Source organism: Procambarus clarkii, chromosome 83 (genome assembly GCF_040958095.1).
Source record: "Procambarus clarkii isolate CNS0578487 chromosome 83, FALCON_Pclarkii_2.0, whole genome shotgun sequence".
Taxonomy (NCBI): domain Eukaryota; kingdom Metazoa; phylum Arthropoda; class Malacostraca; order Decapoda; family Cambaridae; genus Procambarus; species Procambarus clarkii.
This window is the reverse complement of record NC_091232.1, coordinates 4,142,332-4,167,552: the sequence shown is the minus strand read 5'-3', so window position 1 is coordinate 4,167,552 and position 25,221 is coordinate 4,142,332. Positions and strand designations below refer to the sequence as shown.

Here is a 25,221-nt window from a genome sequence, read left to right as displayed (position 1 = left end):
TTTCTTCCAAAGTGAAGAATCCTAATAAAGCTTTTATCGTAATTCTCTTGCTAATACCTAGCTATAAATCCATCCATAATGGTCGCTCAGAGCCTGGGTAGGATAATTTTTGATACAAGACTGAAGATATTTGACATAAGAACCATTAAATTTCCAACAACATGCCCCTCCAAATAGTTTCTCAGGTGCCCAGCTGCTCTGAAACCCACAGGCCAAATCATTTTACCTTATTGTATATATTTTTTTTAGTTTTTTTATGTAACGAGACTGTTCAGTCTAATCCTTATTTTTAGTTTGTTGCCTACATAAATAAAAAATAGCTGCAAAATTCAAACGTATATAACTTCCTTTAAAATTCATCAATATATTTATTGTGAGGTATATACGCTATAATAAAAAAAAAATGCATTGCCATGGTTGCCTAAAGTGAGTGAGGCAATTGAGGAGGACACATTCCTGGCTGTAGTGTCCCACACTACCTGTAAGGCTCTCTGGCCTTGGGCACAAAATTTGAAAGTCATTAATCATAGGCCACAAATGTTCCCCACTGGCCCATAGCTATTGTCTCCTGGATCACCATTCTACCGTACAACTTTCACTCTCTCCACAGTACAGTCTACCTAAAGATATTAGTTTTCAAGAATACAGTAATACAAATATTGATGACATTTACAAAATAGGATATAATTTTATAAATACACAGACATAGCTGAACCTGGCTTATATTTAAATGTTTATATACTAGTTTACTTATTCATAGAGTAATACAATTTACTGAGTGTAACAAAATTCAGATACATGGTAATACTTTACTTAAATGAGCTTATAAAATCCATTTAAGTAAAAGCAGGTAAATGTACAATCACGCTTCTGAGTTATGATAAAATGGGCAATTCATCTATTGTAAGAACAAGTATTGTAAATTATCTTTACTTTGATCTTGGGGAATTTGAGTCCATGTATAACCAATTCTTTAAGCCAAAGTATGAGTAACATTCACACTTTACTCTTACCTACAGATACATATTTAGCTTTTATCTAAGAAAACTTGGACAAATACAAAGGCCACATTGCTAGAAAAGAATACATAATACATATACAGTATTTTTTATTACCATTTTACATCAAATGTAATCAATATCAGATTCATTTCTCTCTAATACTGTACAGTAATTATCTTTCTAATACAGTAATTAATCAAAATGTGTTATATAACAAGAAAACTAGTCACTACTGTATATATGTTTGTAAAAATGACAAAAATAAAAAAATATTGAAGCACTTAAGAGGAAAAAACTTAAAAGAATAAATTATTATACAAAGGAATTCTCATTACGAGGAGCTTAGATCTCCTAACAACCACAGCACTCCCGCCTCAACCTGCCACACAAATCCTGGCTACAAATGAAGGCTAATCCACCAGTGAAGTGACAGCCAAGGAGGCTGCTGCTGCTCCTTAATGATACATCCATCACAATGACATTCTCTCACAATAAGACCATCACTACTATAATAGTATCCTTCAGTAACGTTACCTGGAGCCTATCTAACAAAATAAAGGCCCTTGTGGCTTTTATCATTTCTTAACAAATTATTTGACGTCACATTTTTCCTAAGTGATAACACTTTTGGAGAAAATTGTGAGTGGTCAAGTAAATTGATAGAGCACTGTTTTAATTACAGTAATTAATTTGTGAAATAACTTCACAGACAAATGGGACAATAAGTTTGCAAAGCAGAGATTATATGATTTACAATGTTAATTTGATACTTTCAATTTCAATTTTCTTTGTAACAAAAAGAAGCAAGGAAGTGATAATAAAATAAAATTCAATCACACTACAGTTAACACTACGAAAATTGTTAAAATGCTTAACAGCAGGTTTTTAATTAAACATACAAGCTACCTGTCAGTCTACTAATGCCCTACAGCACCACCTACCTGACAGTCTAGTAATGCCCTACAGCATCACCTACCTGACAGTCTAGTAATGCTAATAAACAGTAGTTGCTCTCTCAGCTTTGCAATACCATACATTACTTACTATTAGTTTTATTATACTGCGTACTTTGTTCATTATCTGTTCAGTGCTACATGTCGGTACAGTACTAATCTTTGCAGTAATACCTGTTCATACACTATTACCTGTGTGTATTACTACCTGTTCATACAGTATTACCTGTGTGTATTACTATCTGTTCATACAGTATTACCTGTGTGTATTACTATCTAACAATATATTACAGATATAATAAACATCAACTCAGCTGTAAACCCATTTTAAATTTACATATTAAAATTAAAAGAAATGAAAAAAGACAATAACATAAAAAAATCAAGTCTCACATAAGGGGAGATAGGAGAGGGCTCCCTGCAGCGTCTGTCACGAACATTCACATGATTAATGATAGGTGTCCATCGTTTACAAAATGCCCTACCCAATTCATGCCACACACTGCCTTACAAACCATGTGGGCCATGAAGCATTTGATGTTTAGGCCTTTCTGCAGGTTACAGCAAAACTCCATATAAATTCTAGTTGATTTATTTCACCCATACTTTATTAAGATTTTATGTCGTAAGTAATGGTAATGTCTCCTCACAGACATAATAACATTGGATAAAAACCCCCACTTGGGTATTTATTTGTGAAATCTATGTAAAGAATTACACCAATTCTTTACATAAATTTCACAAATACATAAGTGTGGGTTTTTATCCTATTTCATGTCATGCTAAAACTATACAGCACTGTATTGCTGTACATCTACATTAAGATATTATACAGTATAATGAAAAACTAATATCAACAATCCATACCACAAATGATTAATGACCAAACATCCAAAGCGTGACACCCGTGAACTTCAGTAACAACATACAATACTGCATAATAATTCTTCCCATAAATTTTTCAATTTCAAGTCATGAATTTAGAATACAGTATCAATAAATATTAAATATTTTTACATTAAAAGACAATGCAGCAGTTGTATTTTGTCTTTAACTTCTGATATAATACACACAAGATCAGATATTTAGTTCAAGTAAATATCCAGGCACCAACTATGTTTCAAACCTTCAATCCCATTTTTTCTGTTAAATAATAAAGTTTCCAACCAAACATTATCCAGCTCAGCATGTGTGATTAATGATACAATACATAGTGCATTGTCCTCGTCCCTTCACCCCAACTCTCAAGTTAATCACCCAAACAATTCCCAGAAAAACTATCTAAAGGCCATAATAATGCCATTCAAAATGCATAATGATTACATTCAGCCCTGACCAGACCTTTCCTTTGTTCGAGTATAACGTGCATTCTTACCCACTGCCGACCTAGCAATCTACACAAAGCTAAAATAAGTGAAATACAAAAATAATAATAATACTGCAGTAATAACAATACTATTGCTGTAATACTAATTATATTGCCATAAAACTAATAATGATATTGCTGTAACAAAAATAATAAAAATAATTATTACCACTACAATGAATACTGCTTACAGAAATCAAAGCTAGATATGGTTTGTACACAGCAATGTATCAGTGGAAGTACTTTTAATCTGATATTCCTGAATATCTTATATAGAAATACTGTATAACTGTTTAAATAATCTTTAAAAAGAAGATAGGAAGAGAACATGAGGGAGGGAAAATGGGAGGAGGGAGAATGGAAGAGAGGGAAAATGGCAGGGAGGGAGAGAATGATAGAGAGGAAGAATGGAAGGAAGGGGAAGGGAAATGGAAGGGAAGGAGGGAGAATGGAAATTAGGGTCAGAAAATGAGAGGAAGGTACAGAAAATTAGAGGGAGAAATGGGAGAGAGGGAGGGAAGGAGGGAGAATTGGAGGGAGGGAAAACAAGAGGAAGGTAGCAGGAGAGAATATAAGGGCGGGAACTATGACGGAGGAAGACCGGGAGGGGCAGGAGAGAGACAAGAGACCTGGGTGCTGCCAAGTAGATTATCTCCCACTACCCTATCTACATTACTATTATAATCAATATCTATAACAATTACATACAGCACAGGGGACCAGAAAAATCCCACCCTATTTTTGTTTAATTTACTGTATATTGCTTATAATCAAAGAGGAATAGAAAAAAAAATTCTGTAACTTGACAATATTTTCTAAACATGATGTTGATGCTCCAAGGCTGCATGCCCTGTAAACACACAACACAACTGTCCCTATTTTCCACTTGCTACAACTTGCCATAAAGTTGTTACATCTTGTTAGAATGTTTTTATAACATATTAGAACATTGTTACAACTTGTTATATTGGTTAAATATAATCAATATAAGTGTTGTTATATTGGAAGTGTTAAAACTCGGTCAAATGTTGTAGCAACATAGCAGTTTTGTCGTGTGTTTGGCGGGGTGAAGGTCTCTTACAGAACCATAGATATCAATTTCACACAATAGTTTTTATAGTTCGAGGGTCAAGCTAACAATTTTGTAATAAGAACATAAGGATAAATGATTGCAAAGAGCATAATGGCTTTCATGAGGCAGCATCTATTTACATACCTCCAAACTCATTCACATGCACTGTATGTCTAACCTACACCTGAAACAATTAAGCGAGCCCTCATTTATTATGTTACGTTATCAATTAAACCTTATCAAATAATTTAAATTATAGAAATGTTCTCAGATCTAGTTATGTTTAGGAGCAACAGATATGCAAATGTATGGGAGGATATTTCACAAACCCTGTATGAATAATAGGTATTTATAAAGTTTATAGACTATAGTTATCTTAAACATTTATCTGCTATATAATGTATATCAATAGTATAAAGATTATCTGTAATGATTTCATAAACAATGTGTTCTTCAACTAAGTTTGCATTATCAAGTTAATTAAGATATTAGAAGGTAAATTATACAAAAAGAATGCTGTTGCTGCTTTACTTCAAGTAATCCAACGTGGTAAACATTTCCACAACTATGAGTAATAAATTTAGAATTTTGTTAAACTGTTATTTTCTTATTACTATAATCTGTATGTACTATATATCACCACCTTTAAGTACTTCATTCTTTTTTTCCAGGGTTGAATAAGGATCTTTATTTCATATATAGATTACTGTAGTACACTTTTCCATTAGCATATGTAGTTAAACTAAAACCATTAATCTTTGGGAAGGTGAATATCGACTTGATTACAATCAAGCACGATGCCCTACCACACTTTTTCCATGACCCGTTCTACAGCGGTAAAATGGAAGTCCTTATTGAAATTCATTACCTATGAATGCTTCATTTATCACCTGTCACTGCCCAGTTGGACCACTTACAATGCATTCTTTGTTACATTTGTTAAATTGACTTATATAATTATACTTTTTTTATTTTTATTTCATTTTATATGTTATCTTTATTATCATATTCTAATAAATTTCAGAGAGATTACTCTAAATAACCGATCAAGCGATCCCTTGTTTGCTGTAAGTAAAATAAGTTACTGGTATACAATTGACAAATTTTTTGTTACAAGACAATATTTCCAAAATTAGCTCAATGGGGACAATCTACAATTAATTACTAAAATGATTCGTGAATGTTTTGAGCCCACTAACTCCCACTATTGTATCTTTATTATAGACAATAATATTGACTTAGTTAATGAGTTATGTAATATATATCTGGAACAGAGTTTTCACTTAGTTAGCTTTGATGTAACTTCCCTTTACACTAAGTATTGTAACAGTGAATTTACCTGTGCAAAAATGCCAAGACATAATTTGCTATTGCCATCCATTGCCATTACTGAACTAATACAATTGTGCATAAAACACTTTTGTGTTTGAAGGAAAATTATATATTGTATGAAGAAATCTGGAATAACAATGGGTAGCCAAGTGCAACAAGTATTCCCACATGTATGATGAGTTTCTGTCTAAAATTCATAACTTGTTTTATTTTTAAATCTCTTTAGGTAACATACTAATGAACTTAGGTACCTTTAGGTACCTAACTTTTAACTAATTTAACTTTTTAACTAATGAACTTTAGGTAACTTACTAAAATAAATATAAATATATAAATAAATAAATAAATTATATATATATATATATATATATATATATATATATATATATATATATATATATATATATATATATATATATATATATATATATATATATATATATATATATATATATATATATATATATATATATATATATATATATATATATATATATATATATATATATATATATATATATATCTATCTATATCTGTCCCTGTGGTGTAGTGATAAGACACTCGCCTGGCGTTTCGAGAGCGCTTAGTCCTGGGTTCGTATCCTGGCCGAGGAGGATTTACTGGCTGTCAGTCCTTAATTGTAGCTAGTTTACCCAACAGTAAAATGGGTACCTGGTCGTTAAACAATTTGGTGGGTCGTATTCCAGGGAACATAGGATTAAGAACTTGCCCGAAACGTTATGCATGCTCGTGGCCTTACAAGAATGTACGAGCTCTTATATATTATTATTATTCCAGCCATCACAAAAAGTTGAAAATTATATATTTAATTCATCTTTCTTGGGGCACTTCACATTTGTATTCCACTATTCACTGCTGGATAAATCAACTAAATTTATGAGATTTCAACAGTCTCCAATATAAAACTTTAGGCTTAAAAATAAATACATTAATAGATTGTGTGAAATATTAACCATTTTCTTAATTGATCTTTATTCTATAATGGTGTTAAGTTTTATAATAAATTTTGGTATGTAGCCATTAACTTGAAAAATATAATTTATTCCTATACACCATTACCCCACAGGCCTTAAAACTTCGTGCCAACTGTGTTCAAATATGATAGTAATACAAAAATGGGGTGTTGCTATAATTCACTGTGTCACGGGACAGGACGCCAGGGTGAATTCATACACGTTTTACTTTTATCAAGGACCCCCCCCCCCCCACCAAGGCCAAATTACTGACCCTGCCCAGGATGCAACCCCACAAGAAGCTGACTGCTTGAGTACCTACTCACTGCTAGGTGAACAGAGGTATTAGGTGAAAGAAAATGTGCTCAACTATTTCTGTCCCACCCAGGATTTGAACCCGGAATTCTAGATTGTGCGTCGAGAACGAACTTGATTGTACTACCGGGACCCCTGTAACCTTACTGTGGTGTTTGTGGCTTTGTGATACAAAATTACTGTTGTACATTAATCAATAATTATTTCTTTTCATAAATTTAGGTTACATTAAATGTATTACAAATTTAAAATATAAAGAAAGTTTCTATAGTAATCTAATAACATAGTGTACAAGGAAAGTATCACTGTTCATATCCCCATTTAGATTATGCAGTTAAATTTTGGTCGCTGTACTATAGAATGGATTTAAATTCACTAGAACACGTCCAGTGTAGGATGACAAAGTTAATCCCCCAAATTAGAAACCTGTCATATGAAGAAAGATTGACAAAGCTTAAATTACATTCTCTAGAAAGGCGAAGAATTAGGAATGACATAACAGAGGTGTACAAGTGGATGAATGGACATAACAAAGGGGATATTAATAGGGTATTAAATAAATAAATCCACAAAGGCTGTGATGAGGGTTCGAACTTACGTCCAGGATAATCCCAGACGCGCCTTAATTGACTGAACCATGACATGGTCAAAAGAACCCAAGTGACAGTGACAGGGCCCGAGTGCATGGGGGAATTGTGTAAAACCCCGGTTTGTGTCTCAGAGTGACTGCAGGATCCGTGTGAGAGCAGTAGCAATCCCGGTTGCAATTCTTTTGACCATGTCATGGCTCAGTCGATTAAGGCGCGTCTGGGACCATCCTGGACATAAGTTCGAACCCTCAACACGGCCCTTGTGGATTTATTCATTTGATATATCACATTATTGTGATTTCTGTGTGTAGTGTAGGGTATTAAATTTAATACCCTGGGTTCAGACACCGAGCAACGAGCACTTGAAACCACAGCTGGGCCGACCACCAAGGAGCCAAGAGGACTACTTTTCTCTGGTAAGTCTCCAAGCGAGCTAGGACCTAGAGTTACAGCGGAACCAGGGTGAAGAGGTACAGGTAACCCAACCTCAACCAGTCCTGCCGAAAAGCATCAACCCTGACAGCCTCGCAGTCAGGGAAGGGTGCCACATATACCGGGAGATGCCTCGACCACGCAGATGTGAAGAGGTCCACGTCCGGGAGCTCGTATGTTTGACAGAGCCAACGGAATGAGTCGACATTGACCGTCCATTCCGAGGACAGGGAAATGAACCGGGACAGGTCGTCTGCCAGGATGTTAGACACCCCTTGAACATGAACGGCCAGGAGAGCCAAACCCCAAGAACTCAACAGATGATTCACCCGAAGCACCCAGCAGCCCCAAAGAACCAAGAACTGCAGCAAACCCCCCTCGGTTCAAGCAATGAACCACCGGGGAGCAGTCTGAATGGAGCCAGATCGTCGATTCACGAGCTACCCGAACCCTTTGAAGCAACATCCACACTGCCGTGAACTCCCGCACTACGCTCTAGGCCCGACGGAAGGGCAGACCCCACTGCCCCTGGCTGGCCTGGTAAGCACACAGCCAAGAGACGACGCGTCCGTAAACAAAACAAGGGCTCTGGTAGGCGCCAAGGCACTGCATCCCCGAAAAACTCGAAGAGGAAGCCGGCGACGCAGCAGCCGACGCAAGGCCATGGAGGCCGAACCCGAACGTTGCGAGAGAGGTGGAAGGGACGCCCCGGAAGAAACCAGAACAGCCGACGAAGCCAAACCTGACTTGGTGGGTAGACCATGACGGCAAAGTTCAGGCTTCCTGAAAGTTCAAAGTTCTCCCTCACAAACCCTCGAGCAACCACCGAGTGACCCGGGAGCCCCCCAGAAACAAGTGAAGGCGGGAATGCAGCTGATGCAGATTCCGAAGGGAGACAAGGAAGCTGTCCGAGAGTCCCACACAAGACTCGGCCAAGTCCAAACCTGATAGGGAACCAGATGAGACTTCCACCAGTTCACCAGGAACCCGAATCCAGCGAGCTGGGAAAGAACCAAATCCTTGGCGAGCAGACACGCAGACTGACTGGGAGCCCAGACCTGCCAGTTGTTGAGGTAGGCCAGCACCCGAACACCTAAGAGATGCAGACGGGCCACCACAACCTGGGTAAGGTGTGTGAAAACGTGAGATGCCAGGTTCAACCCGAACGGGAGACAATAGAAGCAGTAACCGAGATGCCCCACAATAAAACCGAGCCAATCCTTGAACCCCGGATGAATCGAGACGTGCCAATACGCGTCCTGGAGGTCCAGGGACACCATCCAAGTGTTGTGCTCCAACAGAAGTAAGACCTAGGACAGAGTAGTCTTCCAAAAGGAGGGGCAAATAACCCAGGGGATCAGATGGGACCCCATCTAAGAGACATCGTCATGTCGACCACGCCCAAGCACACCCACTCCTAGATGACCCCGACAGAGAAAAGGAGAAGAGGCCTGCCTCGCCAGCCTTGAACCCCCCGAAGGAGGAGGGGTCACCCAACACCACCACAGGCCATCTGAAACGACCCGAAAAGCCCACAAATCGTGAGACCAGGTGTAAGTGAACAGAGCGAGCCCACCCCCACCACCCTGTTAATGAGACGAACCGCGAAAGGGCCAACCCATGAGAATGAGAACCCTTACAAGAACCCGACCCACCCACAGGGCAAACACCGTGCTGACCAGACGAAGACGGGTCAGAAGACAATGCCGGCTCTGAGACTGGCACAAGTGGCCTACCACAACGAGCAGAACATTATACACATTTACCCTGTGTTCCATCATGTACTTCCACTTACCTTACCCTCCCCTATCTGATATATGACTTGACTCCCATATGTACTTCGCCTCATGACCTCCGTCTCTTGACTACATCACACACTTTCCGTGGAACAGCGACACTTTTGCTATCACCATCACACAACTCCTCATCTTTACTATCCTGAGTCCATTTCCACTCGTATGTTTATTTTGCCTTTATCCTCACGCACATAAACGACATCGCTATCTTCCACCCTCTGCCAATTCATGAACTTTGATGCACCATTGTGAGTGCCACATCTCTCATGGCTCATGCAGTCATCGGGAGAAAGTACCTTCATGCTAACTGCACATATTGCAAAGAAGTTGGAATGTAAAACTATTATTACACAGATGGTACTTGCATATAAAATTTTCTAGAGGAACCAAACGGTGGCTCATTGAAGCTATCTCACTGAGATAGAACCCCCCCCCTTGGCTCAGTAACATCAACGAATGGAGTCCTGTACAGCCTACTACTGACTAGAGCCAGAATTTGTCCCCCCTCACAGAGGCACAGGGAGCAGGGAATTTTTACCATCACCCTCACAGAGAAAACATCCAGAAAGTAAGCAAAGCAATACTGCATCACAAGGTTGAAAGTGAAGCACTGAAGCAGCACAACGACTTCACAAATGATTTACTCAGAAGCTAGCATAAACCTTCACCCCCCCCCCAAGTTACAAATGGCCACCAATAGGAGGCAACACCACTGGGAGCTCCCAACTTCCGTGCCTCCTTTGCCTCAGGCCTGTAGCTGATGTCTGTAAATTCAGACCTCCTTAAGTCTCACATCTTTTGAAGATAAGTGTTGACCACCCTTTGGACACTGCCCTGTTGAGGCTATTTACTTGCATGTCGTTCCTGACTTTGGTATTTGCTTCACAAGTATATTTTTTTAGCCTCATGTGTTGTGTGAACTTTATGCTATATTTGTTCAAGCTGCATGTGCTTAGGGCAGCTCTTCCCTAGGTGCTCGTCTAGCACTGCCCCTGCTCGCTCTGAGAGTAGACTTCTCTGGCGAGTTCGAGAGATTGCCTCTGAGAAGATGTACCACTGCTCGAAGTTTCACCCCTGGGTAATGCTCAAGTCTCTGACTCCTCTACGAGGTGCTGTGGTTAGGGGTGTTTGGGGTTTACTGTTGTAGAGCATGCTGGGATTCAAGTGCTTGTCCATACGACATGCCAATGATGCCCTTCGTAGCTGTGGTTATCCTGGGGCTGTGTCCCCAGTGTTTGGATGTCCTGCATGGTCCTTACATTCAGGCCCAAGCAACTGCAATGTGGGTCTTTGGAGTGGCTCATAATAATTCGACCTGCAGAGCCCGCACATAGTACTTATGAGTCTGAGGGTTGTCTGTATTGCTACAAACTAGTTCTCAGCTTTACTGCCTCCTCCTGCTACCTGTTGGCTAGGTATTGCCCCTCTACCTTGTGGCCTGTAACATTGGACCACTACTTTGGTTCAAGCCTAAATCCTCAGGTTTATTTTCATTGTTTCTTTGGTTTTGTAATGACAAGACTACACAGGCAGCAGTTACTTCAGGTTTATTTGCCTGTTTTTGTGTGAAGATTGTTGCTAGTGCAGCTTGCCCTGGTGTTGGCCTGTCTCATTTTTGGGTTAGAGCAGCTGTTGCTTCTGCTAGTGTGCTTTTCCTTGCTCCTCCTTCCATGGCTTTGTTGTATGGACTCTTTGTATGCCCTCCTTTGTATCTGGGTGGTTGATGGGCTGTTCATCTGACCAGCTCTATGTTGGCCTAAATGTTATAGCGTCTGTGCCATCTGTGCCTGGAGACTGGCTTGCTCACCTCCTTTGGGTGGTAGTGGTGGCAGTTTTCCTGGCCCATCTAACGTGTTGCTAGGCTGTGCTGGCCCAGGTTTTCAATTCAGCTTTGGTTTTTCCCTCTTGTCCACCTCCTTCTACTTCATGTAGGGACTATTTCTTTAGTCCTTTCAGTAGTGGTTACTGCCTTCTGGCCACTCATTCAGTTAGGTCCTTATGTGAAGGGGTTTTGCCCCTGAACTCCTGCTTGGTGGCGTCCCTTCTGTGTTGAGGCCTCGCCAGTTATTGGTCGGGGTTAGCCTCTGTGGAGGCCTTCTCAGCCCTAGTTTCTGGCTCTTCAGGCCTGGTGTTCGAATGCAGGCATTTTTCTGTGGTCCGGCCTCTTTCAGCAGATTGGCCCAGTGACATTGCTTGCTGGTTCAACATTCTCTGCTGATCATTACATCTGGACTTTCTGATGCATGACTATTGTCTTTTTGTGTCAAGTGCAGGTGGCTGTGTTGTTGGCATTCCATTTGCATTTTTTGTCATGGCATCAGTATGTAGTTTTTTGGCCTTCCTTTCACCTCTTTATCTCTGTTCATTGTGTTTTCTGTGTCTGTTCCTGTGGTTCTGTCCATTTTGTCTTGGTTGTTTGTTGATTGGCATCTTATGCCCAATACTGTTGCTCTTGTCATTCGGCATTCGCTGAGATCCTCTTGGTGGCGTTTAGTGTCGATGTTTCTTCGACACCATTTTGCAAGTTGTCTCATACTTTCTTTCATCTCCGACTGGCTCATGCACCTCTTGAGCCTTCTTCATCTCTCGGTAGGGTGTTAGCATTTCTTTCCTGCCTAGGTTACTGGGTGCTCCTTCTGTCTGGGATATGTTTCCTTATGCTCTGTTTTTATTGGCTGTCTCCTCCACTTACCGAGTTGAGAAACTTCACGCTCTCCTCCAGGTGTGGATTCTGTTCCTTTGGCCCTGGTAGGCAGTTTCTTTGTTTGCAGCCTTCTCCTCATTTTCTACTGAAGAATGAGATGGGTGGCTTCCATAGGAGGTCCCCTGGGTGCTGATGCCTGATTTGTCCAGCCAGGGGCATCATTTGGTATATCAAGTTATGGAGGTTCATTGCTGCCTGCATGCCACCAGCGCTGCCTTGGAGATTGCACTCTTTGTAAAACCAGATTCCTTGGTTCTCAGTTCCTGCTTGATACCTGCTTGATGGAGTTCTGGGAGTTCTACTCCCCAAGCCCGACCCGAGGCCAGGCTTAACTTGTGAGAGCTTAGTCCAACAGACTGTTGCTTGGAGCAGCCCGCAGGCCCACACATCCACCACAGCCCGGTTAGTCCGGCACTTCTTTTAGAAAACTATCCGGCACTTCTTTTAGAAAACTATTTAGTTTTCTCTTGAAGATGTCCACGGTTGTTCCGGCAATATATCTTATGCTTGCTAAGAGCATGTTGAACAACCATGGAGCTCTGATGTTTATACAGTGTTCTCTGATTGTGCCTAAGGCACCCCTGCTCTTCACTGGTTCTATTCTGCAGTTTCTTCCACATCGTTTACTCCAAAAAGTTGTTAATTTACTGTGTAGTTCCAAGGCTCATTTGTCCCAGGTTGTCCAGTGTCGTTATATCTAGCCAGCCTGCGGTATACCCTCGGGCCCATAATGTTCACAAATACATAGCTTTGTCTGCAGAGTTTTCTAACATGTCATGGGTTAACATTCATGCTTGGGGGGGTTTTGGAGGTTCTAAGAAGAACCTGGCAGCTCATTCTCTGGTCACTGCTCTTGGTTCCCATTAGATTTGTGTTGCCCTGGGTTGAGTTTCCAATCCTGGCATCTTGTCTTTGTGAGTGTCATTTTAAATCTCCTCCTCCCATATTTTCCTTCTTCTCTGTTGTTAGTTAGCATCAGGGAGCTACCATTCAGCTCCTTCAATAAACCAGTACTAAATGTAATGAAATGACTCTTTCTGGTAGAGCCTCAGTGGCTTCCTGATTCCATCATTCTACCAGCTGTGTAGAATCGTAGTTTTTCAGCTGTGGTCTGAGGTAAAAATGATGAGGAAGCTGGGAGCTTTCAGTGGTGTTTTCACCTGTTGCTGGCCAGTCATAACTGGGGGTGCTCACTCTAGCTATTGAGTGCATCAGTTGTGCAGTCGTTTGCTGCTTCAGATCTTCTCTCTCTATGAACCTTGCAGTTGTCTTCAGTGTTTCACTTACTTTCTGGATATTTTCTCAGTGAGGGTGATCGTAATAATCTTTTGCTTCCTGTGTCTCTGTGGACTCCTTAAATCAAACACATTAAAAACCTGTTGTGGATATAACTCATTATATCATTGAAACAACTTAAGACAAAGGATACCTTCATTACAAGAGGATGCTTCTGAAGAACAGGGTGACAAACCATTATGATAATGAATAATGAAACTAGCCCCAATAACAACAATTATAATAATTAATATGGTTTTACAAGAGCAAAGCATATCATTCATGCCTGACTGAGGCTTCAGTGTAAACATTCATGAGAATTCAATGACAACAATGATTCTTCTCACACAGGCAAATTGTGAGGGCAAAGAAACTTCTATCTACAGATCTCTAGCTATAAACAATACACTCCTCCTTAATGCAATAAGTTGTATGACAATTACATCACAGCTCTGGACCATCATTGCTTTAAATAGTTAATTTTGCAATGGCCTCTACATTATACTTCTCCAGGTTATTTAAATTTCCTTGTAAGACTGTCAGCTGTCATCACAAACACAAAGCCCTTCAAGCATGACCCAAAATGGTAATATATATGAACCATACCAATTGCCAATAAAGTCTATGTAAAAGTTGACTCTGCATGTGAACCTAATGCCACAGGCAGATTCAGTATCTTTTTCATGTGTACCTTTTGGGCACTAGGTGCACTGTTTTACAATACCCTATATGTAAAAGATGCTGTGTTTTGTCCAATAAATTAGCTCCATTACTGGGACAAAACTGTAAATTGTAATTGTATTAAATATTTAAAAAATAGGGACATTTTCTTCTATATCAGACACAATCACAATTTTCTAGAGGCAGCAAGTGCCACCATAGGTGATGTATGTCTTGACATAATAAAAATTAAATCAAGATTTAGGTACAGTTATATAATAATAGTATATATTACTGCTTATTATTGCCAACATATTTATCTAATAATAAAAATAATAATAATTCTTATAATACACAGAGTAGTCACACTAACGTGACTGCACCAATGAGAAAATCCGAAGCAGCCGTGATGTCTAGACCAGGACGTACCATGTCATGGTCTAGTCACATGAGCGTGTGCGTGGGAACACCCACCGCATAGGTTCCAATCCTCATCACGGCTCCTATGGATTTTCTCAATTTTTATAATGTTACAAAGCTCTTGTACATGTGGGTATTGTTCTCTTTCTTTAAGCTAAATGGATAAGCCACCATACCATCGAGCACAATATTTAACCATTTTCTCACATTTTAACTTGGTATTTGATTATTATGCATATTTATCTCTCATGAGTCAATGTATATACCAATAGAATGACAAATTACATTAGCTTGGAATGGGTTTGGTAGTAAAGCCAGAATAGAGCACCGTATTGTACAGTACAGTACTACTAGTTTGGCGAGAGAAACGTGGCTGGACTACAACCAAATTAGCTCTAAATTACTGCCTCCATTTACTAATAATAGTGACACAGATTATAATTTTTCCTTGTATGATATTTGTAAAGTTATGTTTCAGTAATCATCCACTACATCTATCTAGAGCCCTAATACCTTACTGTATCCTCACAGTATAAGTAAAGACACCCTTAGCTGATACAGCATCTAACATAATACACAAAATTATTACATCCTTTGCTTACAAAGTTATTCATAGGCTTAGAATAATGATTTGGGAATCAAAATGTTCGGAAATGGATAGTATCAAGTATAATAAAAAAGAATAGCTAATATCCAGTGCACAAGACACTATTAAGTTTACAAAAGTTTATATACAATTCTAATTCTACATTTCACAGTTATTTATGTTTCTTAGACACCATTTCTTTATATGTTCATGTATGAAAACTATTTATCTATACGTGTATATATTTATCTATATTATCTATACATATTTATCTATCTATATCTATTTATATCTATGTATATCTATTATCTATACGTATATATACCACTGTAGAAAGAAAACAATTAGTTGAATAATGTTTACTCAGTAATTATTGAAAATTAAAATGAGAGAAGTATTTAGTTTATGGACCATTAACTGTTTCTGTGCAGCAGTGGGCTGTATGGTAGAGCAGTAGAGGCCTCAAAAGCTCTGCCTCCTCATTAGACACCATATTTTAATAATTGAGGTAGAATGATGCAAAATGAATTGCTAAAGAAATAATGTTTACAAAATTTGAGATTGAAGCATGTTAAATATTGTCATCAGATTGCAAAGAGAAAAAATAGTGGATGAGACCAGCTGGCATCATCAGTGATTGTTAATTTCACTTACATTATATCCATTATTTATAACTCAAAACTATCCATTACATAAGGTACATACATTATCAGTGCCACATTCCCACTTTTTATGAGGTGTGAAGGCATCAGCCTTGAGATGAACACAATAGAATAATGTATTGTAGCATTGTATGAAAAGATTTAGAAATATTATATAATACAATTTTTAAAATATCCCTTGTCCAAGCATTATATTATTCATAAAACTATGGTACAACATCAGATAAATAAGATAAATCAGCACTTATCACTTTCTAGCAGTCATCCACAGCAACAGGCCATAATTTCATAAGACCGGTTATATAGTATCTCCTTGTTATACATGTTCATTGCATACAAATGTATTAACTTTCTTCTCATAAACTGTTTCCACCCAGCCTTGTTCATTTACCATATCTTGTGTGTTGTCCACACTCTCTTCCCACTTCTTCACACACTTACTCAAGATGTTTGCTTACATTTCAAAGGGCCTTCCTCTTCTACTCCTAACCTCAAATTCACTCGAGCACACTCTCTTCCTCTCTTCAGGAGTAGATGTAGCCGACCTCTGGCTACATCTACTCCTATTTTGCTTTTACAAACCCATTTATAGCATACCACCTTAAATTTTATCATTTTAAATTCCCTCTGCATTAAATTTTTCTTACATACAGAAGACAATTAATGTTTATAGGTACAGTAGCTTACTAGCGCAGAAGCAATGAAACCTTTAAACATAACAAATATAGCTGTCTATTATTAGCATTAAAGGAATGTATGAATCTTAATTATTCCAAAAAACATAAATGGAGAGCAAGGAGTTTTTCTTATAATCTACTCTACTTGCATGTATTCCATGTTTTCTTTAACTATGCACTACTCAGAAATCAAACAAAAGTGTTAACACACCATCTAAACAAAGAAAATTTATATACAGTACCATACAGTAAAGTATTTAATAGGAGAAGCAGTCATATGACACGTTCACAAAACACAGTTATCTCGCTCACCTGTTTTAGAAATACTATACAGCACTTCTTTATATATACAGTATATATAATAATATTTTACTTACCTGTTTCAGAGTCAATAGTGAAGTTAAGCTGCATCCATACATTATCCTCCGACTTCTCATCAATCTTCGTATCACCCTTCGGCTACAAATATGCATACAATTATATATACAGTATATAATATTTTAAATTGTACATTTAAGCAAGAAAATATGTTTGTAAAATACAAATTCCCCCTATAATTGGCCTTGTTCTTAGACTAGCAACCTCTGAAACTAATCAGGTCTATTAGTGAATGTAATGTAGTACCTATTGGGAAAAGGTTTTGTTTGTCTATCTAACTTTGCCAAAAATTTGCTAAATACATTTTGGCACTAAATGTAAGTACTGCTTGTTAGTGTAGATGGTTATGAAACATCACAATTTGATTCTCTTCAGCCTGAAATTAAGGCATAAAAAGCCCAGTCCTTAACATTTATTATCATCCATAAAAGCACTGTATAATGTACCAAAAATATTAAAAATGATGCCTGAATATGACATAACTGAATGTATTTCTTACCAGATGAATGGGTTAAGAATGCTAAATATTTAAATAACTATTAATATCATTTCAAGTTATTAGCTAAATAGTTAATACCATTTCAGTACATGTAAATATGCCACCTTAATTATCCAATTCAGAAATATAACTTTAACTTTCCAACAAGAGAACAACTTTTCTTACCTTCTTGCCATGGTCCTTATCCTTAGTCTGAGCATCGGTGAATGTTTCCACATCTTCTTCAAACAACTCTCTCGGCACTCCCAAATCGACATCTTGCTTCCACAATGCCTCAATGAGAGCCAAATCCTAAAAAAAATATTAAATACTTGTACAGTACTGTACTTCTCTTAGAATAAATGTAAAAGTTTAAAATAATCTATTAGCTCAATGAGAGCCAAATCCTAAAAAAAATATTAAATACTTGTACAGTACTGTACTTCTCTTAGAATAAATGTAAAAGTTTAAAATAATCTATTAGCTCAGGGAACACTTTAATGAAAAATCAAATTTATTCCTCCCAAAAAGATACGGGGCAACAGTATATTTTACCCTAGATAGTTACAGCCATATACAGTACATACTTCCAAATTATTATGAAAATACAGGTAGAATTGGCCAAGTGTGGAAGGGTAGAGAAAAATTAAACCAGAGAATGAATTACAGATGATGTACTGTATTCACTTAGTTGCCTCTCAACTGTCAATCAATGATCAAATTTTTTTTTCTTACACACACACACACCCAGGAAGCAGCCTGTAACAGCTGTCTAACTCCCAGGTACCTATTTACTGCTAGGTAACAGAGGCATCAGGGTGAAAGAAACTTTGCCCATTTGTTTTCCACTATCGCTGGGGATCGAACCCCAGTCTCCAGGATTACAAGTCCTGAGTGCTGTCCACTCAGCCACCAGGCAGGCGCCCTGTGATGGCATCTGCTGCAATGTCCCTAACAATGCAGATAAACTTTGCCTAATTTGGGGGGACATAAAAGGTGCAGTTTTCTGTTCTATAAGAATTACATTAGGCTATTTATTATCTGCAGTGAACATTTCACCATAAATTTATTTACCTATTCCAAGTAATTTGTATTGTTAATTTTGGTCACTGCATCCCTTCAGCAATAAAAGTAACAGAGCTGACTCTCAGGACATGCCTGAATCTAGACTTCCCTAGAGATCAGAGTTTGAAAGGCAAGCACATACCAATAACATGAATAAAGTATGCAGAAATGGAAATATAAATATCACTCCATTTCCTCAATTATTTCAGATCGACCAAAGCTCAAATTATAACGATACAAAAATTGTTTTAATAATATAATTCATTTTAGTAATGGTAATGTCTTCTCACAGACATAAAAACATAGGATAAAACCACTCTTGTGTATATTTGAAATTTATGTAAGGAATTTACACCAAATCTTTCTCAGTCTCCTGTGTGCTTTATAAAGGCCTGAGTGTGTGATTAAAACGAAACTTTCATCTCAACGTCTAATCAAATTTGATGTTGAGATATAAGTCTCGTCCGAATCACACACTCGGACCTTGATAAAGCACTCAGGAAGACTTGGGTGTATATTTTTGACATACATATCACATATACACAAGTGTGGGTGGGGTTTTTAACCAATATAATTCATATTAGAAATAACAAAAATTACAAAAATGTCACAAACAAGACCAAACAACAAAATAAAGTTTTGTAATTAGCTGACTAAATTAAAGTACAGTACAATAACAAAAATTTTTGTCAACATCATTAATTAATTTTACAATTGCATACAAAGCATTAGGTACAGTACTATATACAGTAATATAAATAAAAATTTGAGTGGGCATGCAAAACTATATGCTGATGTGCATAATAATCAGAATGTGATGCAGTGATAAACATAGAAAATATAGGCAAGACCTACTGGTTAACTTGAGTAACTTCAGAAGATCCAAATAATATGACCAGGCCTCTTGGTTGACAGGCTGGTCAACCCTTTTGGAAATGTGTAACAAGTTCCCTCTTCAATGACAAAAGAAGTTGGCTAATTTTGCCCTTTATACAGTAAATTAAATACCTTCATTCTAAATTTATATTTAGAATGAAGGTGTTGAAAAGCCTTTCGGTACCAAATGTTTATAGAATTTTCTCATAAAGAATGCTTTTTGCACCCCGACTTCTCATCAGCAGGGCTATTCTACACATTCATCTGTGGCTTCTGGTTGTGTAAGGAATTATTTCAGAGTGTAGATTTGGAATCAGTCCCTTTAATATTCTTCCATGTTTAAAAAAAAATGTGTGTGTGTGTAAATCACGAAAATTAACATGTGATGAAAAATGTGACAGTGTCAGACCACGGAGGAAGAATTGAAACAGGAATTTCCTTAAGTACTTTCGTATTTGATAATACATCTTCAGAAGGAATACGTTCCTTCTGAAGATGTATTATTAAATATGAAAGTACTTAAGGAAATTCCTGTTTCAATTTTTCCTCCGTGGTCTGCAGTGTCATTATATACATATATATATAAATATTATATATATATAAATGAATGAGAGAGAGAGAGAGAGAAAAGGGGGGTAGAGAGAAAGGGGGGAGAGAAAGGGGGGGGGAGAGAAAGGGGGGAGAGAGAGAAAGGGGGGGAGAGAGAAAGGGGGGAGAGAGAGAAAGGGGGGGAGAGAGAAAGGGGGGAGAGAGAAAGGGGGGGGAGAGAAAAGGGGGGGGAGAGAAAGTGGGGGGAGGGAGGGGGGGAGCGCGCAAGTGCATTAGTCTAGAGGAGCATAAAAGCAGATATAAACGTTATTTATCTCTGGGATAAAACAGGGAGATAAGATGATAAACAGGATGCACAAGATTTTCTCCAGATATCAAGGTACCCAAAGGAAATCAAAACTGTCTTAAAAGTATGCAGCATAGACTGACGCAAATTACAGTTTTAGTAACTTTAATGTTAAAGTCCAAAAAATGATTATCCATTAAAATAAAATTTGCAATACAATGAAAAAAGATTATTGCGTCATGTTTTTTAATCTTAAAAAAAAACACCTGATCATGGGCCCGGATGGAGCATAATTTCCACTCATATTATGAGGGGTATGTATAAAAAACGAGCAACACGCCAAGAAGAAAACGTAGTTTCACTAACTACAGAAAACGAATGACATGACGCTAACTATTACATTTTAATATGGCCACGCAATTCGCTTCAAAAGACTGAGAAATTATCAATAAAATACAAGTAGTTGTGCATAATTGTTTTTAAACACTTGTAATATTGTTTGACACTGCATTATATACTGACCATGGGTGACATGAAGGTCACGTCTGCAATGAACACGGCTACTTATTCAAACATTCGTAAATTAACAATTATCTTGCATATTGCCCTTCATAACAAAATCCCACACCTCTCTAAGCCTCGGTTCCCAAAGACAGAGCAGACCATGGAGTTCATCCAACTTACTTTTTTAGTCCTATTCTATTAAAGACACTGTGTTTGTAAGTTAGGGTGTCACATTACTGTAGGAAGTCTCAGGCTAAGTAGTGTAAGTGTTAAGTGTCGCACATGATCAGTGACAATTACATATAATTGATACGGTGTCGTATTATCTTGAGTGTCACACTAAGGTGGGGTGTGATACACTAGTGTGTTATACTCTTGTACTAGGTATTATTGTTCACACAAGACTGGAATTGTCACACTAGGTTAGAATAATAGAGTAACAATAAGCTGGGCAAGTGTTATATTAGGCTGGAGGAGTGTCATACTATGCTGGAAAGTGTATATTTTTAGGCTGGAAAAATGTTTCACTAGGTTAGGCAGTGTCAAACCAAACCTAGCTAGCCAGATGCTACACAAGACTGTAACAGCGGTCACTATAGTCTGTGATAAAGCCCTAGACTGGACTTGGTGACAAGGGCTGCTTGGTAGTTTATGCCAGTACTGCCTAGTTACACACTAAGGTGAGAGGCAGGCCCCAAGGAGGATGTAAACAGTAACTAACCTCAGGCGTGAGGTCATCAGAGAGGTTGTAGTCTGGTGGTGGAGGGTCGGGCAAGAGGTGATTGGGCTGGGTAGGCGGCGAGGTCGGCGGCTGGTGATGGTGGTCGGGGGTGTCAGCGGTGGGCGGGGACGGGAGTGAAGTGTGAGAGTTGAGGAGGTAAGCCTGTACGTCGAGTGCGTGCGCCTGCTGCTGCGACGTGTAGCGACCCAGGGCGTGGAGGTCGTCTAGTACGGAACGCTGATAATCCGCCAGAATGCGATCCAGGCTCTTAGGATGAAGATCGGCGCCGATTATCATGGGCGAGGAAGGGCGTGCGTGGCCCAGCGACGATCCCAGAATAAGGTCATGGGGAAGGTCAGCTAGGGGGGAGTTGCCCCCGGGACCCAGCAGGGTGTCAGGGTCACCACGGAGCAGGCTAAGCAGTAGCACCAGCTGCAACACGCGCTCATCCCGCAGGTACTTCTTGCGAGCGTAAAGTAACATGGTGACCCAACACTATTACTAGTGGTTATCAAGTAAGTATATTCTCTTCCTTAAACACTTACGTACAGTCACTAAGTTCAATCGGAAATGTTCTTTTCTAGTGTCGGCACAATTTTTCGGACAGTTAAAGTTCACCAAGCACAAACATTTGATTTTCAGGTTAGGCTATTTTGATTGGAACAATTTTATTTGTTCTATATTACAATATATCACAATGCATAAATGTTATACCATCATCAATTCACACTCATTTTTCACAGATTCACGAGATCTCTACAGTCTCTGTTTCGCAAGACCAGTTGCTTCTTCACTACACGCTAAATTTCACAAACACTTCAAATTTTCTAAAAGTAATAGTCAATTTAACTTTACGATCTTGATATGGTAGCAAGTATAGTCAGTTTTACAATTGATGCCTGAAAATGTTAGAGAATGAGAGCCCAGAGTAACGATCAAACACGCGATAGAGAAACATGACCATGAGATTACCTGCACCCAACATACTCGTGTACACTACACATGAGTAGTGTACATGAGTAAAAGTACATACTTGTGTACTTTTAAAAATCGATGTTGAAGTTAAGATATACGTCTAAATAACCATGAATATACACCAATCTAAATAATAACAACTATTTGAATCTAAACAATATAAACAATAGCAATCTAAATAAGTGACATCAGAGTAACCAATACAGAGCTGGCACATTGTGAAGTTACCAGATGACAACGCCAGGAACCAAAAAAAGCCTTTACTGACACTAGCAACAGACGACGTTCTAATAGGCCTATACGTATGTTGACCAAAAATTACATTTAAATTTTGCTTAACAAAAGAATACGATAAAACTTGTACGAGTATATTAATATAATTTCTCATACGAAAACTAATATTTTTAAACAACAAACATGATGTGCTTTAAATATACGTATATGGTGTTCAGAGTTTATGTAAACAATAGCTACTGCCAATATGAGCATATACATCTAAGAATAGCAATAGCCCTTGCTTCTGCACTACCAGGATCAACTGGCTGGCAAGCTGGACTCTGTTTTTACTTGACCGTAACAACACCCCTAACCCAGAACGCTCGCTTAAACTCCCTTTCTCCATTAGTCAGTCCAAGATACGTTCAATATTACGTATAAATAACCAAGACTGCTACATTCAAGGCCACACTCACAGAACCGTGGAATGCTACCATATACTGAGACGAGATTTCTTGGTAGCAAACCTTATGCCTGCCATATTGCTTTAGTGATGGCACTAACAACACACCGTGGTGAAGCAATAGGTGCCAGATTTCGCATCTCATCACTTTAGTAACGCTTGCAACATGTATGATACACGACGAAAACCTACGTCAAACTCTAGTTTTATCTAGAATCTAGCTTTAAGCCCACGACAAAGATTAACTCATCGCTGATACAGCAGCTACTCTATAATGGTATGCTATATAAAAACTTCACTGTTGGTGGATGATTTAGACTTGCAGAGGCCACACTCTTTATCGCAGATAAGGGCGACTATCACCACTAACACTGTGTGCAAAATATTGTAATTTTGTGATCGGCTGTTCTTATGGGCTTGTATACAGTAAAACGGCTGGCAGCAACCACTGCTCATTTCTTGCAGTCTGTCAGTACTTGGCCAGTTCAGACACACGAAGTACTGCGTTCGTAAAGACAATTCAAGTACTGCCAACTTAAGTTATAAACTAACCACACTAATAAGTCAATAATTCGCACTGAGCGAAACAAATATCGTCCTGGCTATAACTTTATTGACTTTTTACCAATTTAATGCGGGTGTGCGGCAATGTACACTCAAGTCAAGCAGTATGGATGGAAGGAGTGTCACTGGTAGTGAGGGCGGAGGTGAAGTGATGAGAGTGTTGGGGGGGGAGGGAGGCAGGGAAGGGGGCGGGGTACACAAAGAACTGGCAGGCTCCCCAAACCTTGCATCACCTCTCCTGCTACATCCACTTACGTCTCCCAGGCCTACCTGCATACCTAAATACACACACACACACACACACACACACATATATAAATACATACAGGCATATGAATAAATACATAGGCATATTTAGAAATACATACAAGCACATGCATAAATACATACAGGCACAAACATAATTACATTCTGGGATGTATAAATACATATACACACATAGACAAAGGTACATTGCTTGGGATGGGTGGTACACAAACAAGGGAACAAAGGTGGAAATTGAGTACGCAAAGAAGCCACAGATACACTGGAAATAATTTGTTCAGTCTGGAAGAAGCGAACAAATGGAATGCACCAAGAAGTGAAACTGTGGTGGCGAACTTGTTTCAAATACAGATGTGATAAAGCCAAATATAAACAGAAACCTGCACACAAATTGAAACAATTATGCGAGCGAACACACACACGACCTGACGGCTGAGTGGATTGCGCTCGGGAGTCGTAGTCCTAGGGTCTGAGCATCGATCTCCGGCGACGGCAGAAATAAATGGACAGCTATTCTTTCACCCTTATACCCCTGTTCACCTAGCAGTAAATAAGTACCTAGGAGTTAGACAGTTGCTACGGGCTGCTTCCTGGGGGGGATCAGTTGATTGATTAACAGTTGAGAGGCGGGCCCAAAGAGCCAGAGCTCAACCCCCGCAAGCACAACTGGGTGAGTACACACGCACAAACGCCAAAATATTAGACATATATTAAAACGCCACTTTCAGCAGAACCTTCATATCTAGTCCATATCATAAAATGTCCATATCACAGATATGGACATATCTAGTCCATATCTAGTCAAGCAAAAGACTAAACTGGAAAAGGTTCAAAGGTTTGCCACTAGATTAGTACCCGAGCTGAGGGGTATGAGCTACGATGAGAGACTACGGGAATTAAGCCTCGCGTCACTGGGAAACATAAGAGTTAGAGGGGACATGATCACCACATACAAGATTCTCGGAGGAATTGATAGGGTAGATAAAAACAGGCTATTTACCACAAGGGGCACACGCACTAGGGGACACAGGTGGAAATTGAGTGCCCAAATGAGCCACAGAGACGTT

General features: G+C 38.7%; 1 protein-coding gene across 26 annotated transcripts in view; it reads right to left on the bottom strand.

The window, feature by feature from the left end:
- The window catches only part of cnc (NFE2 like bZIP transcription factor cap-n-collar), a 649,104-nt gene that overhangs the window by 570,790 nt on the left and 53,093 nt on the right, over nucleotides 1–25,221 (bottom strand). For 14 of the 26 annotated variants that reach the window (XM_069316304.1, XM_069316302.1, XM_069316309.1 and 11 more), the window contains 2 exons: nucleotides 17,858–17,983; nucleotides 17,193–17,274 (listed from right to left, as the gene is read on the bottom strand). In XM_069316304.1, coding sequence (XP_069172405.1) covers nucleotides 17,193–17,274; nucleotides 17,858–17,983 — 208 coding nt within the window. Of the gene's footprint in view, nucleotides 1–17,192; nucleotides 17,275–17,857; nucleotides 17,984–21,672; nucleotides 22,572–23,951; nucleotides 24,027–25,221 lie in introns of those variants that run through there. The other 12 variants (XM_069316301.1, XM_045759452.2, XM_045759460.2 and 9 more) reach the window with 2 other exon arrangements.